This window comes from Saccoglossus kowalevskii, chromosome 22 (assembly GCF_978046115.1).
Source record: "Saccoglossus kowalevskii chromosome 22, keSacKowa6.1, whole genome shotgun sequence".
Taxonomy (NCBI): Eukaryota; Metazoa; Hemichordata; class Enteropneusta; family Harrimaniidae; genus Saccoglossus; species Saccoglossus kowalevskii.
In genome coordinates, this window is record NC_140662.1 from 5,196,994 (window position 1) to 5,212,397 (window position 15,404).

At 36.1% G+C, this 15,404-nt stretch overlaps 1 protein-coding gene across 8 annotated transcripts in view; it reads right to left on the reverse strand.

The window, feature by feature from the left end:
* The window catches only part of LOC100370078 (tensin-1-like), a 144,738-nt gene that overhangs the window by 21,118 nt on the left and 108,216 nt on the right, over positions 1 to 15,404 (reverse strand). For 3 of the 8 annotated variants that reach the window (XM_085495525.1, XM_085495526.1, XM_085495520.1), the window contains exons 5-16: positions 15,339 to 15,380; positions 15,019 to 15,077; positions 14,787 to 14,848; positions 14,045 to 14,193; positions 13,636 to 13,758; positions 11,938 to 12,002; positions 11,374 to 11,573; positions 11,042 to 11,102; positions 10,654 to 10,726; positions 9,393 to 9,519; positions 8,271 to 8,450; positions 4,139 to 6,905 (exon numbers count right to left, since the gene is read on the reverse strand). In XM_085495525.1, the coding sequence (XP_085351651.1) occupies positions 4,139 to 6,905; positions 8,271 to 8,450; positions 9,393 to 9,519; positions 10,654 to 10,726; positions 11,042 to 11,102; positions 11,374 to 11,573; positions 11,938 to 12,002; positions 13,636 to 13,758; positions 14,045 to 14,193; positions 14,787 to 14,848; positions 15,019 to 15,077; positions 15,339 to 15,380 (3,908 nt within the window). The remainder of the gene's footprint in view (positions 1 to 4,138; positions 6,906 to 8,270; positions 8,451 to 9,392; positions 9,520 to 10,653; positions 10,727 to 11,041; positions 11,103 to 11,373; positions 11,574 to 11,937; positions 12,003 to 13,635; positions 13,759 to 14,044; positions 14,194 to 14,786; positions 14,849 to 15,018; positions 15,078 to 15,338; positions 15,381 to 15,404) is intronic. The other 5 variants (XM_078011753.2, XM_085495524.1, XM_085495522.1 and 2 more) reach the window with 5 other exon arrangements.

Here is a 15,404-nt window from a genome sequence, read left to right on the forward strand (position 1 = left end):
AAGTCACAGTCCTTAGAAGGACTTTGACCAAGTACAGGCTAAGATTTAAGCTAATCCCAAATGTTTGCATATCAGCTATACGCAATTGTGTTCACTCACAGGAGGGCCCAACAGTTATAGCGCAGGCCACAGTCTTGAGGGTCTGTGCACTGGCTAACACCCAAACTTGTTTCCCAAGGGAGGCAGCAATTATGAACAAACAATTAAACAGCAATGGTACAGTGCCATAACTAAACCAACCACAAATTATCGAACCAACCACCATATATTTTTCTCCTTTAATATTTTTTTTTCATTCCTTTTCCATGTTTTATTGATTTATAATGCTTATAATGTTTCGTTTTAAACCATTGTGGTCCTTCCAATACGAGTTTGCTGATAGTTGATAGAATGGAATTTTTGTGACGTTGATTGGTACACTCAGAAGCACAATATCACATGTGCAAATTTACATTACACCCCAAAACGGCATGTGCGCCCATGCGAAACACCATATCTTCGACTTCTGGAAAAGTTGTCTACGAGTATCCCACCAGTCATTACTCCGTACACGCTTCCACACTGATTGGGTCGCTGTAGTAGAGCATACAACAACTGCAATTTGGTTCGCTGTCTACGACATGCACTAATAAAACTCTGCATTCTGTAACGCCGTTATATACTGTTCCTGTGCATCCAAATAAATCGGTCCATCTTCGCTCGTGTTCCAGAGTACGTCGCTTCATAAATTTTAACGAAAAATGTCAGCAGCAGAAATTTTGCGTTCATAAACAGCTGCTTAACAAAGGTCATCTCGCACCGACTGATGGCGCCCCTTAGCTCGTGCTAGCTGGACTGGCCCTCCCAATGCGTGGACGCAATTGGGTCTAGTCAAAATGCAAACATCAGCTTAAATCTTAGCCAGTACTTCATGTAGCATGAACACTACTATTGTCCAGCATTATAATACCGTGAACAAACAAACGTACATGCCATTCACTGCTAAGTCAGCTAGCTAGCTACACACATGGAACTCTATGCTAGACCCCCCCCCCCCCCCACATATAACTCACTTACTGAACCACCCAACACCATTTTGTACACATGCAGTAGTCGTGGAATATTTTCACAGATATTTTTCATATCGCATTAAACCATTCATAATAGAGAAAATAGCAGAATATAAAAATAAAGCAGAGCATCATGGGTATTTTTAGTTGATTGTGTCTAAGCCACTTTAAAATCACCTTCCATCGACCCTTCAACATAAACTTCTACAGTTTATAAGACACATTATGAAAAGTTAGGGACAACGTAAAAAGATCGATGTCGGATAAAAAAACTTATTTCCTTTAGTTTGGGAGTGGGGGGTTTTGACCTCAAAAAGTTTCCATCCTACAAAAACGATTTTATTTTTTAATGAAGTCAAAACAATCTTGGAGTATTTGTAGTTGTTGTTTTTTTCTATCCAATCATGGACAGAAATAACCGAAAAGGGAAAAAAAAACAGAAAAATGGTTTGGTTTGAGTGTCAATCTGTGCGTCAAATGAGGTGCATTTGTAAAATCATTTTACACCCACCCGACAATCAACTGCTATGCAATACTACTGTCCGATTATCAATTTGTATTTAATGGTGAATGTAGTCTGACGCCATGACCAATATTTATCAATTAAGTTTCAGTGGGGGGTAGGGGGGTTTGGGGTTTGTTATCCGACATCGATCTTTTGACGTCGTCCCTTACTGGTTAAGTATTTCAATGTAAAATGTTATAGTTTGGGTGTATTTAAAGACTGAACTTTAGTTTTTTGTCATTATTAAAATGGGAATTTTGTTTATGTTTGAGCTTAACCCCACTCATAAAGACATTCTTTTTTCGGATTAATAACTCACTGTTTATGTGACTTTTTTTTGTGGAAAGTCAGTTGCTGAGTATTTTGGGGGTTGCACACTGAATGTTCAGTAATGAATGTCTTGCTTGTTTGTTCAAGCACCGTCCCTCAACGGTGGTTCAAGGTATTATAATGATAGACATTGCCTTTATAAGAAACAGGAAGTAGTACAGAGTCTCATTGTCAGTCCATTTTTATCTCAAGAATAATGTCACAGAATGTGCTTGTATTGATTGTCAAGTTCAGTATAGTTATGAATAAGAATAGTTATGAATATAATAGTTAAATTTACGAATGGACATCAAGTACGATGGTATTTTGGGTGATCAGCCTGGGCTCATGTTTGCACAAACTTTGTTAGCGCCTGTGATAGGGTCTAGACCGTATTTTGAAAACAGGTCATCTTCTATGTTCAATAACCTATTGCATTATACTATATATTATTAAGTCAACAGTATCAAGTGCATGATCTGTTGTGATTTTAAAAAAATTAACCCAAAACTTCATATTTTTTCAAGATATATAATTCCATATTTCAAATTTGTCAAAATCTTGTATTTTACGTTTACCTACAATTGTACTGGCTTAAAATTGAAGCAAACTGAAGCGAGGGAGGAAAAAGAGGAGAGCTGTCAATCCCCATGTGCCATTACCGGGTATATCTGTGACATGAAAAAAAAAATGACCATTTTATTCATGTAATGAAAAATTAAATGATCATTATAATACCCATTAAAAAAATAGATTGTCACCCACTCCATCATTAAATAAAAAAATACTATTATTCTGACCAGTGTAAAAGTAGTGGTCATTATAACTACCAGTTTGAAAATACTGGTCAATATTTTGACCATTAAAAAAGTTCTGGTTGATAATCTGGCCATTAAAAAAATAGTGGCCATTACAATGGCCAGAAGTGACTTTTCAAAGGGGTCTGAGGGGTGAAAAAAACAGAGTTAAAGTGAAATGAAAAATTATTATAACCTCCTCACTAACCTAAAAGCACAAATAAATATTCAAAAGTTGTGAAAATTAAAACTTTCCGAAACGCGACGGAATTTCCGAAAGTAATCCGGACGCTGTTATAAGTTTTTCTATAATAATTTTTAAAAGCTGTTCAAGACCTGTTGCCAAAGACACACTATGAACACTTTGATTGAAATTAACAAATTATAGAAAAATCATAAAAATGTCTGGAATGCTGCCCCAGGATATTGGCAGAAAAAATGACAAACATCAACTTTTTGTGTTCATTTCATTTAAATAATATGCTATAATGTAAGTAGAAATGGTTCCACATGACTTTATGCCATACCGCATAGGAATTACAGATAGTATTAGTGACAGTGTATAACAGCTGTGATCACCCACATTTATGATAGATATGGGACTACACATGCACAGACAGTTGTATCAGAAGTTAACATAGACTTCATAACAGTCTCGACATAAAAAGCCATTCCAAAGATTGAGATCAAAGAACATTGCAAGAGTAAGAAGAATAGGACTTAAACATGTATAACTTTTTCCATGGTAATTTAAATTTTTTAATCTGAATCCTGTAGGAAATACTGTTATTGGTGTAATCTTGTATTCATTTATTAATAATGATCAATTTTACTAAAAATGTAATTAACACATTGCCTGGTAAAAGCCTCCATGTTTAACGAAAATTAATGGGTAAAAATTACCTCAGCAGTAGATGGTTTAAACAGGAATAAGTGAACCTCCTTATTTTATAATAGACTATTTCTTGTTTATTGAGATCTCGTATTATACAATAAATTGAACCAAAAAATGGAATAATCAAACATTGTATGTGGCGTCAAAACGTCATTTGGGATTGCACAAACGTGAAAGTATTTTTTGCGTCTTGGGTATTTTTTGCCTAGTAATATGTTGTACACATTTGACGATGGTCAATTATGTCAAAGTAACGATATCTCAAATACAAATTCCTCTCAAAAAAATTGATATTTCAACATTAAACTATTAAAAAAGAAAGGAGTTAAGGTTCAACTTCAAACCAACCGTTTTTTGTGGCAAATGTTTGATCAACGACGTTAGCGCATTACTTGAAATGAACAGAGTATCACTTATTAACATAATTTCACCATAAAGTTGCAAATAAATATTAAACAATAAATGTATTTTTTCTGAATATATTTATAATAATGATATTCACTGGCCATGGCTCATGAGTCAGAAGTGAAATTAATAGTGTATTTGTAGAAATTCCTTGGAAATAATTCATGTTTTTGTTTACCTTGATGAAGGTGGTGGTGCTGAAAACAATCTTCCGTGGAACGGTGAGGCGGTGACTGGTGCTTCAACAGGTTGTATCGTTCTCGGTTGTGAGAATAACAAGCCGTTATAAGGATTTGACACCACTTGTTCTTCCGCAATCTGTAATTCTCTGTTTGGTACAGTACTATCCATGGAGGTAGGTGTGCAGACTCGACCAGAATCGGTTCTTCCCAGGCGAGGACTCGGAGGTGGTAACTTTGTTACATTTGTGTTCATCTCATAAGGTGAGTACGGTCTTGTACTGTTGTTTGTTCCTTCACTTCTCTTAGGCGTTGGCTGCATCCCAGGTCGATTTTGATTATGCCACGTTGTTGTTGTTGTTGTTGTTGATTGTTTACCCCAAGGATGGACTAGTGATGGTGAAGTTGGTCCGCCATTATAACTATTCCCTGGACTCAGTTGCATTGTAGAGTCCTGTAACGACAACGCTAACGCTTCCAAATCATCCAAATTAATATCATCAAAATTAACATTAGAAGGCGACTGGAGGTTCCCTTGACTGGTAAGTTTTGATTCACTAGGTCTGACTTGAGTTTTGAAAGAATCACTTGGATTACTGTTTTGAGAGGTCATTGGCTTGTGCTGCTCTTCTGTGTATGTGTAAGTAACAGTTTGATGTTGATGACCGGCGGGTTGACTGGTTGATACAATCGGGTAATGGCTTTTATCTGTAAGAGTGGCATAGTGTTGTCTTTGACTGTCTTCCAATGGAGGAGAATTTTTCTGCTGTCGCTTCTCTTCAAGTTTTTTCTTCTGCTTTTCCAGCCAAGTCAGGTTGTCATCTGTTGTATGTGATTTAGCCGGTTCTTGCTGTGGATGACCTTCCAGTTGCTGTTTCTGTTGTTGGTACATAGCCTGTTGTGACATCTTTTGTGGTTCAATAACTCGCTGCGGTGAAATTTGGTCATACTGCTTTGATGGCGAATGTTGTCCAGACGCAATATGTTCTGGTTGATGCTGATGTTTAATCTCATACTTAGTATGCATACCATACTGCGAGTTATTGATATTAGGTCGTTGACTCCCAACAGCTGGGGGATTAGTTGCAGCCAACTGACTCTGTAAAGGATGGACCCCAGACGAACTGGCTGGTGAGCTCTGATTGGCCAGGTGGTGTACGTCAATCACACCAATTGGTTGATTGTGGTCAGATGATGAATGCACTTGAACAACCCTGGTGGTTTGTGCGTTCTCTGTATTGTATCCGGGGGAGACACTTGTCACGTGACCCGGCGATCCAACCTCAGCCCCTGGTGGGTGTAGATGATAGGGATAAACTTCAGAATCTGAATTTAAAGTTTGATCCATTGAAAAGGCTGGCTTTGTTGGATGGCGAGTGTGATTGTTACCGGTAGCAACAGCTGGTGATGTTCTTTCATTTGTTGTAGTGTACTGTAGAGTATGGATGTCATGCCCGGATGGATGGATCACCTGCTGACCAGATGGATGCTGCACCGAATGGGCTGTCTGATGACCAGGACTGGACTGGACATGATGGCCTAAGTGCTGATCGGAGATGTTGTGATGGTCTGACTGTTGTCCAGGAGTAGACTGTACAGTATGAATTACATGTTGACCAGAGATGTGCTGACCTGGATGAGTTATATGCTGACCAGTTGCATGCTGGTTGGAATGACCCTGACCCTGGGTAGAATGACCAGGCTGACCAACATGCTGCAAGTCAGTAACTTGTCCTGGGCGATGATGGTGATGGACACCCACAAGGTGTTTGCCATGTTGACCATCTGTTGTTTGACCTTGATGGTGCATATGTTGTATATTGGTTGAATGATCATGGGAACTGTGGTGTTGAACATGATCAGGAAGTTGACCTTGAACTCTGTGAGTGTGTTCTATGGGACCAATTTGCTCTGTACGATGAAAATGTCCAGAATGACCAGAGTGGTGTTCAGTTTGTCCAGGAGCACCATATGATTGGTCACTCCTATACTGATTGGGTATTTGACCGTCAACATTACTATAGCCATGCATAGCAAAATCTCGCTCAGTAGGACTGACATTGTTTATCATTTTCCCACTGGACTGGGATGAAGCACCGTAAGTTGGATTTGTTACTTCACTCAGTGAACTGAATGAACTCGTCTGCGGTGGACCACTTGTCATGGAAGATGTTGGAGAAGAATGAGGGTAATCCTGAATCTCAGCATATGGATTCTCATCATCGCGGAAGCCACGGTAGCTGTGCTCCCTAGGGTAGTTCCGATTATCCTGCGAAAAATTGCCTGACGCTTGTGGACTAGTATGATTTTGCTGTTGCTTCGTTTTTTCTAGAGATGGCGGTTGAGATATTTGATCATCCAGACTATTAGCATGTTTATTTCTGTCTAATGTTCTATGTGTATAGTTCCATGTTGTGTTCGGTTGCTGCCGACTGAACCAGGTTTTTAATGTGTTCGGCTTTGGTCCTTCCTTATGCACACGTCTTTTGATTGTTTCTGTAGGAGACTGGACAGGCACCAGACTCTTACTTTGTGGGCCTGGTCCATTTTGGTTGTTTTCAATTTTCAGACCATCCATAAAATCATTGACTTCCTGGTCTAATTCTAAGGTCATTCCGGGTCCACCATGTCTGTGCGTCTCAGGACCATTGGGTATGTTGTGTTTACCACCTTTCTTGGGTATTTGTGCATAAAGACTCCCATCTACAGGGCCGTGGGTATGAATAACTTGAACTTCACCTCTGCCATCAGATTCATTGAAATCAGCTACAATATAAAATGAAAGAAGTTAGTCGTAATACACCACAGATAGCCAAGGTGAATACACCACAGATAGCCAAGGTGAATACACCACAGATAGCCAAGGTGAATACACCACAGATAGCCAAGGTGAATACACCACAGATAGCCAAGGTGAATACACCACAGATAGCCAAGGTGAATACACCACAGATAGCCAAGGTGAATACACCACAGATAGCCAAGGTGAATACACCACAGATAGCCAAGGTGAATACACCACAGATAGCCAAGGTGAATACACCACAGATAGCCAAGGTGAATACACCACAGATAGCCAAGGTGAATACACCACTTGTTGAAAGCATTCACAGATAGCCAAGGTGAATACACCACTTATTGAAAGCATTCACAGATAGCCAAGGAGAATGCACCACTTGTTGAAAGCATTCACAGATAGCCAAGGTGAATACACCACTTGTTGAAAGCATTCACAGATAGCCAAGGTGAATACACCACTTGTTGAAAGCATTCACAGATAGCCAAGGTGAATGCACCACTTGTTGAAAGCATTCACAGATAGCCAAGGTGAATGCACCACTTGTTGAAAGCATTCACAGATAGCCAAGGTGAATATACCACTTGTTGAAAGCATTCACAGATAGCCAAGGTGAATGTGAAAAATGGCATCTGATATATTAAACTTTCTCACCACTAGACTTTCTCTCCTAAATTTGACTGCACTTTTTTTTTATATTCTTCAATATTTAAGGAAATGAACCTCAATTTTTAATTTTTTTGTTCTAATCTTCTGAAAGTGCGGACTATAAACAGAACTATTTTGTGAATTTGTGATGAAAAGAGAAAATTGGTGGTGAAAAGTCTTTCCAAACAAACAGCATAGCAAAAATTTGACAAGATGTGTGGTTAATTTTTGTTTTACCATTAATTGAAGACAATCACCAGTATAACAATAAATCAAAAATCAACTATTTGATTTAACATCTACCAATCAACTACTGGTCACTGAACTTAATCGTTTACAAAACATATAAGACTACCAATGACTCAACTAGAAGTAAGGAAACAGACATAGGTTTTCCAGTCTGCCTACCAATCAGATTCCAGTTTTCACATCAATCCATCCTCTACCAGTCAATCAACTACCAGTCAGTTGAATACCTGCCAATCAACTAGTCAATCAACTAACCAGTCTACCAGTTAATCAACTATCAGTCTACTAGTCGAGCAATTATAAAAAGTGTGAAGGGAAGGTAACAAGCTACCAATTTGCTAATGGAACTACTACAATTTAATAATTCATTATACTTCTGTAAGACTATTCCAATCAACTAAATATAGCAAAAACTGTATTTGCAATAAGCCAGTCACCTTCATGTTCACTGTCCTCTTCATGTTTATCAAAGTTTTCATAGGAATCCCACTTCATGAGGGCTGTGTCCGAGTGATCCACTGGTACATGTGGGTTCACAATTCCCTCTAGACCCTGCAGTTTCTCTGCTGTGTCTGAGAAAATCAACTCCAACTTGCAGTAATCTGGAAACCTGGAATCTGTGGAGAAACAATCAACAGGTGATTTTCTACTCACTGTGAGACTTTACGTAATGTGTGAGAGTCACAGTCCATTTATCTTCTGCAAAAATCAAATGATTTACCCATTGAGATACCCATACTTCATCAAAATTAATCATCATAAAATGTGTACATACATTGCATGGCATGGAAATACCCAAAAAATATACTCTCACGTCGTCACATGTCAGGAGATGCTTTGACACCACTACCATGCTATGATCTTTGTTTTTTTCTTTTTCACATTTGATTTCATGTATAACACAAGATGTCAAAAAGGGTTTGGTATAGAAACATACATGTACATAGGTTTTTTTGTTATCCTCCCAGCCAGCACCCCCCTCCCAACCAAAATGAGTTTTTTGGCATACGGTACTCACTGAGGGTACGGGTCAACCCCTTGTTCAGTTTCAACCTGAGCTAGGATTTGAACTTGGGATCTACAAATCATTAGTCCAGTGAAACAGACACTCAAATACAGGTAAATGGCAACAAGGGAAATATTTAAAATAGTAACTGTACTTTTTATGAGTTGTAGCAAAACAATCTTCTTATGTGAAGTGTATTCAATTCGTGGAGCAATATAAGATTGTCTAATTTCACAGCTGAGATATCAGCAAAACATAGCCAGTGTATGGAAAAACTCTCTTTGTAAAAACTTTGCTAGTTGTTTAAACTTGTATAGACAGCAACGATTATTTTTATTTATAGTAAGTAAACTTTCCAATTTTGAATAGTCATCTCAGCAATATGAAGGTACATAACCTTAAATACTTTCTCTAATTCATAATAAGTAAAAGCACAGTGATACTGTGATATGACATATGTATGGTTTGAACTTTTTTAATGACAGCAAAGAATACTATGTAGTAGTAAACTTTCCATTTTGATAAGTCAATTGACCAATATGGATTTACATACCCTTAGAAGCATCATCTAATTCATATTTGGTAAAGGCAAGGTGATACTGTGATATGGCACATGTATGAAACTGACATCGAAACACAACATCCCGAGAATTGGCTTGACTTCTGTGATAACACTTGACCTATTTGAGTAAAGAAGAACCAAACATATAAACTACAAAATGACAAGAGCATCCAGGATGTAGTTCTAAACACGTTGTTTTTTTGCTCTAAGTAGTTATAATATGACATTACCAAATATGTGTATACAGTGGAGAAGTACTCATAAGATATAGTATGTTCTCTGTCTTAGTCATGGTGCTAGAAACGTAACCTTTAATGTGTACAATCAGAGGTACATTACTTGGGGTTTGCAACTACGGTGACATGATACCAAGATCTCGTTACAATCTCGCTCTCGCATAAGCGTTCCAACTCAGAAAAATGCGAATACGCATGCCTGAGGTAACTAGGATGTCCAGGTGGATCAAAATAGCTGCTCACGATATGACAGATTACGAGAACTATATTTTCTGTACATTTTCGATGTATTACATTTTTCACTACGATAGTGGCAAGAAAAGTTTTATTTTTTCATTACAAACCTTGAACATTGATATATATCATGTCAGAAGGTCGTAGCCTCAGTCTCGCTATCTACAAGATGAGACTTGAATGGGATCTTGACATGATGTCAACATACAGTACTATGCGAGTTGCAAACCCCAAGTAATGTACCTCTGGTACAATCTATGTCGTTTGATTATCGTATTTAATCTATTAGTATCGCATGTACTTTTATAAATGACAGGGAGGTATCTCAAATGATTCAATATATAATACATTGTAAATGCAAATTTTGGTTTATATACACTTCTTTAGAGATGCCATTATTTGATAAACACTATGATACAACTGATGTTTTAACCTTTTCACCACCAGACTTTCTTGCCCAACTTTTTCTTCACTTTTGTATATTTCTGGAAATGAACCCTAATTTTGGAGCCAACAGACAAAATTTGAGTCAATTTTCAATTTTGACAAAAAAATGTTTGCTACTTTTGTCCCAATCTTCGGAAGGAAAATGTAGACTATAAATGGGACTATTTTGTGAATTTGTGATGAAAAGAGATAATTAGTGGTAAAAAGGTTAAGTAGAAACTGGTATAGGATTTAAAAAAAAAAAAACAATTCTTCAGATTGCTGCATCTTGAATATGAATTTGTTATCAATCATCACGTGTTTCTATTATTCACAACAAGGAATATAAAACTCACCAACACGTCACCTCTGATCTGTAATGGTGGGTCGATTACTACTCCTAATTTTCCCATATTATTTGTCAATGTACTGCGAACAACAAAAAAGATTGTGAACTTGAAAACAAGAACATGAATCCATGAATGTTTAAGATTATTCCAGCACACGTGTGCATACATATACCAATGTTGTGATTCTATCAATCCTCAAAATTATCATAGACAGATTCTCATGCTTTGAACTTTCGCCAACACAAATATTTTGAATTCATAGATATATTAAAAAAATATTGATATACGAGAGGGAAGGAGAGGGAGGCAGGCAGGAGACGGTCTGTTTTTAGATACTTGATACAGCTGCAAATACATCTAAATTTGATTAAAATCTTGCATAAATTATACTTACTATACACCTGAGGTGAATGAAGGCTGCATGGATTGGTATATTTTAAAAAATGGCTGACAACCTAGAATGCAAATATAAAAACGCAGATATTAAATAGATGCCAAAAAATGTACCACACATACACCACAATGATAAAATAAATTGATTATGGTTTTGGCAAAGTGAATAGCATGATAATAATATGACAAAGTTATGTGTAGCATGATTATGATATTGCAAAGTTAGGTGAATAGCATGATTATGATATTGCAAAGTTAGGTGAATACAATCAAATGATATTGTATAGTTAGGCAAATAGCAGATTATGGTATGGTTAGGCCAATATTACATACCTCCTTTTGCATCAAAGTTAGGGACTCCATGTAGTACAAGATAATGTAGATAAAGTGGCGCATTATTGATTTGTATCGCTCCTGACAACAATCCCGAAAAATAATTCACATATCTCATTTGAGATGACTCTGTTGCAGAAAATAATTTCTCATCAAAGAAACGTTTCAAATTGAATCTCTCGGTGTTCTGATTTCCATTGCTGTCAAAGAAATTAAAAATAAAATTAATTTTTCTAATCCTAGTTTATTCAACTCTGAGCAGTGTTGGACATGGCTACAGTACTTAACAAGAAGCATGCACTATAATACATCAATAAAACAGGAGCATGTACTATAAAATAAAATAAAGGATACAATCAGGACACACAGTCAGATACATTAAGGTTAGGGTGAATGTGAAACATTGATGAAGGCTGTTTTGGTTGTGAGAACCAGAAATGTCAACTCTCATTGAACTTCCATCGAAAAACAGTCACAGACAATGACAATGCAATAACATATACCGGTAGAAGATGGGCTGAGAGACCATTGCCCCTAACCTCTGACCCCTGACCCTGTACTCACCCATTGCAAATTATAATGTACTGCATATATGCTGCTATGACAACGCCTAGTCTACCAAGACCTCCCTGCAAGAGACAAAAGTCAAACAAACATCATTTATTTTAAGTCCCAAATCAATATTTTGAATTTTCTATTAAACAAACATTTAATCAACAGACTGAGAAACATCTGGAAAAGATATCACTTTGACCTTTATATGACATACTAAGTTCTGTGTTCCCAAGGTAACAGTTGCTATAGCAATGTGACATCCAACATCATTTTGTCATCAATATAGAACAAATGAAATACTTTTGTTTCTTGGAAGCAACCTCTGCCAACTGACAGGCATCATAGTCACTGGATACAAGGATAGGATGACGAGATAATGAACCTAATCCTCTCTATTTTGAAAACAATTTTTTTGTAAGGGATGGAGGGCATGCTTGTATTTTGGATTCAAGTCATCATGGGTTTATTTAATTTTGTTTTTTCTTCCTCCGCCTTTTTTCAACAAGCTGTCTTGAGAAAACTGCTGGAAGGAATGTGATATGCTCGACTTTCAGAATTTTGATTTTGATTTTGGTTCGGTAACCACATTAGATAGAAGTTAAATCGGAATATCATTTTTGTACACATTCTGTGGGTCTAGGAATTCTCAACTTTTTGTTTACTTTATTGGGATATTTGTTACCTACATTTGTATTTCACAAATGAAAACTTTAACGTTCACATGACTTAAAAATCTTCTTTTGAACTAATGAACAGATATTTTTTAGCATCTATGTTAAAGCACACTATCGTTGACCTTTTTGCAGTTTATCATATGTTTTGACTGCCAAATTGGATTTTTTCTGAATAGGAAGAAGTTTTTTTAATGACGCCTCAGTTATCCTGTTTCTTGAAATTTATCATGTTGCATCAAAACTTCATCAGACAGTAAAACAAATAATTTAAGTTAGTCGCGTGATTGCAATGTCATTTTTGATTTTAAACAAAAATGACCAAAAGTTTGCTCATTTGTTTATCATGAATGCTTCAAGCAATCAACTTGATATTTTGTACATAATATGCATGGCCATAGTCACATGGTTTGGCAGTCTTTTTTGATTTTTAGTGATAAAAAATTTGGGGGATGTGTATTTCATGAATGTGAGATATGGGTCTCATATAAACACAGATGTCGTTTTTGACTGTTTCGCACACCAACGAGTACAAACTAAGAGGTTACCTAGCTACATGTATAATTAGGTATTTTATTTGGGGTGATTGGAAGGTATCAAAAAAGTTGCTGGGAGTAATTTGTGCAAGTGTGCCCAGGTCAAAACTCGTACTCATGATCAATGTTTATCAACACAAATGTCCAACATGCTTGGCGTGACGTATACCACCCTTTAACCAATCACCTTGCTATTTTACATGTAGCATCTTTTAAGAGAAATAACATATATCAGTGCATATATATTAAAGCATTGTCACCTTCAAACTTTGACAAACAAAATAACTAAAACTACTCTGTATACTGTGGAATACTTTATTTTCACTTGAATTCATTTTCGCTGAAAAAGGTTTTTTGGGCGTTTTGTATGAAATTTCACTGATTTTTGATGAGTTTAATGTGAAATATAAAAAAAAAAGTATATTCGCTGGATTTTATTTTCACGGAATCATCAATCAATTCCAAGCGAAAACAAAGTATTCTATAGTATTTAATTTTACCTTTGTATGTAGAACAACTACATTATGTGGGTCCATTGACAGCCATGATTCTATGGCTTTACAGGTACTACACAGTTTTTCTAATGGAGGAGCTAGGTGGTCTGGCCATCCCAAATCAAGTACCTAAGGAGTCAAAATAATTTTGTTAGATAACAGTAGACGAGATCTACAGATCAGGATTTCAAAAAAAACTGAAGACAATGATTTGGTGCTGTTTGGAAACAGGTACATGGAAACTTAGGTAGAAACAACCACCACCCATCACCAATCTCCAGAATACACTCATACATACCTATTTTCAATGAATGGTTTCTCCCTCACACAGAACAACATTAAGGTCATTCCAAAATGTCACAAATAATGAGTGGTAATCATGCAGAATGAAGGGGCACAATCTGATCAAACTTACCTGATTATTTAATTTCACAAGATCACATCTTTTTTTCGATAAATTTATAACAAGATATTTTTCTTGATGTCTGTTTTTTAAAGTTCTAGCTGCATCTTTTAAGTTATTCCTATAAAGCAATTCATGACCACTAGCTGGAAAGGATAAGGCTGTGAAGAAATTAAGATTTATTACATGATCTGATTGGTCAGTTCCAATCACATGACAACTGCTCAATACTCTTATTGGTTCATTTCAATCACATGATTCCAGGCAAGGATTATTCATTCTAGATCAGCTATCTTATTGGTCAGTTTTAATCACATGGCCACTATCATCACTCATGCTTACTCAATCTGCCTCAAAAAAGCACAAACAAAAACGAAAAACTAGAAAATTCAAGTTCAAAACTTGACATGAGGTGTTGTACTACATATAATAAAGATAAACTATGAGTTTCAACTCAAAATATTTTAATATGCAAGGATAAAGAGACATTATCAAATGTTGGTCCCACACCAGTACTGCAAAACCATTTATTCTCACTGGCATTTACTTTCACTATTTTGATATTTTGAGCAATTTCACCGAGTTTTAAACTTATGAACTGAGTTCCAGTGCTATTGCACATATTCACATGAATTAAATTTAGTGTATTTTACTTATCAACGAAAATAGCAAAAATAAAAACCAGTGAATAATTAATGCATTTACAGTAAATAACGAAATTATTAAATTGCTATTAAATGATCATGCTACTCACCAATTATTCGATCAGTTATGTAAATAATATCAAGTTGCACAGAGTCTTCATTTTCTCTCCTACTAAGAAAGTTTATGAACCATTATTATTTTGTGTTTGTTAGAAAACAAACAAAAAACTAAAAATATCAATTGCATTTTTTCTTTTTTACATTTTCATTTAACAAAACAAAATCCTTTTGTGAAATCTACTTCGATATAGGTGCAGGAAAGTAAACTTGACAGTTACTTACGAGGGAAGTTTCTGCTGCGGGTGTGTCATGACGTCTTTCTGTACTGTCGGGTTAGTCTGCTGTGAACATAAAAAAACAATGAATAAAATTATAACAAATGTTTGTTTAATTTATTGTCTAATTGGTTTTACAAAAAAAACAACCATATAATGACCTTTGCTTGGCAACTCTGAAAATTTGGTAAATTAGTTACGGAAGTTAGTAAAATAAAATGCCCTGAAAACAAACATCGTAGTCCCCATTGAATTAGATAAAATACTGTGTTCGCAAATAATAATTAAAGTAAAAATTAAATTTCATGCAAACAATATAAAACTCACCATTCTTAGATAACCATGCTTGGCAAGCCGTTCATTACTTGGCTATTAAAATAAAGCCAAAATAAT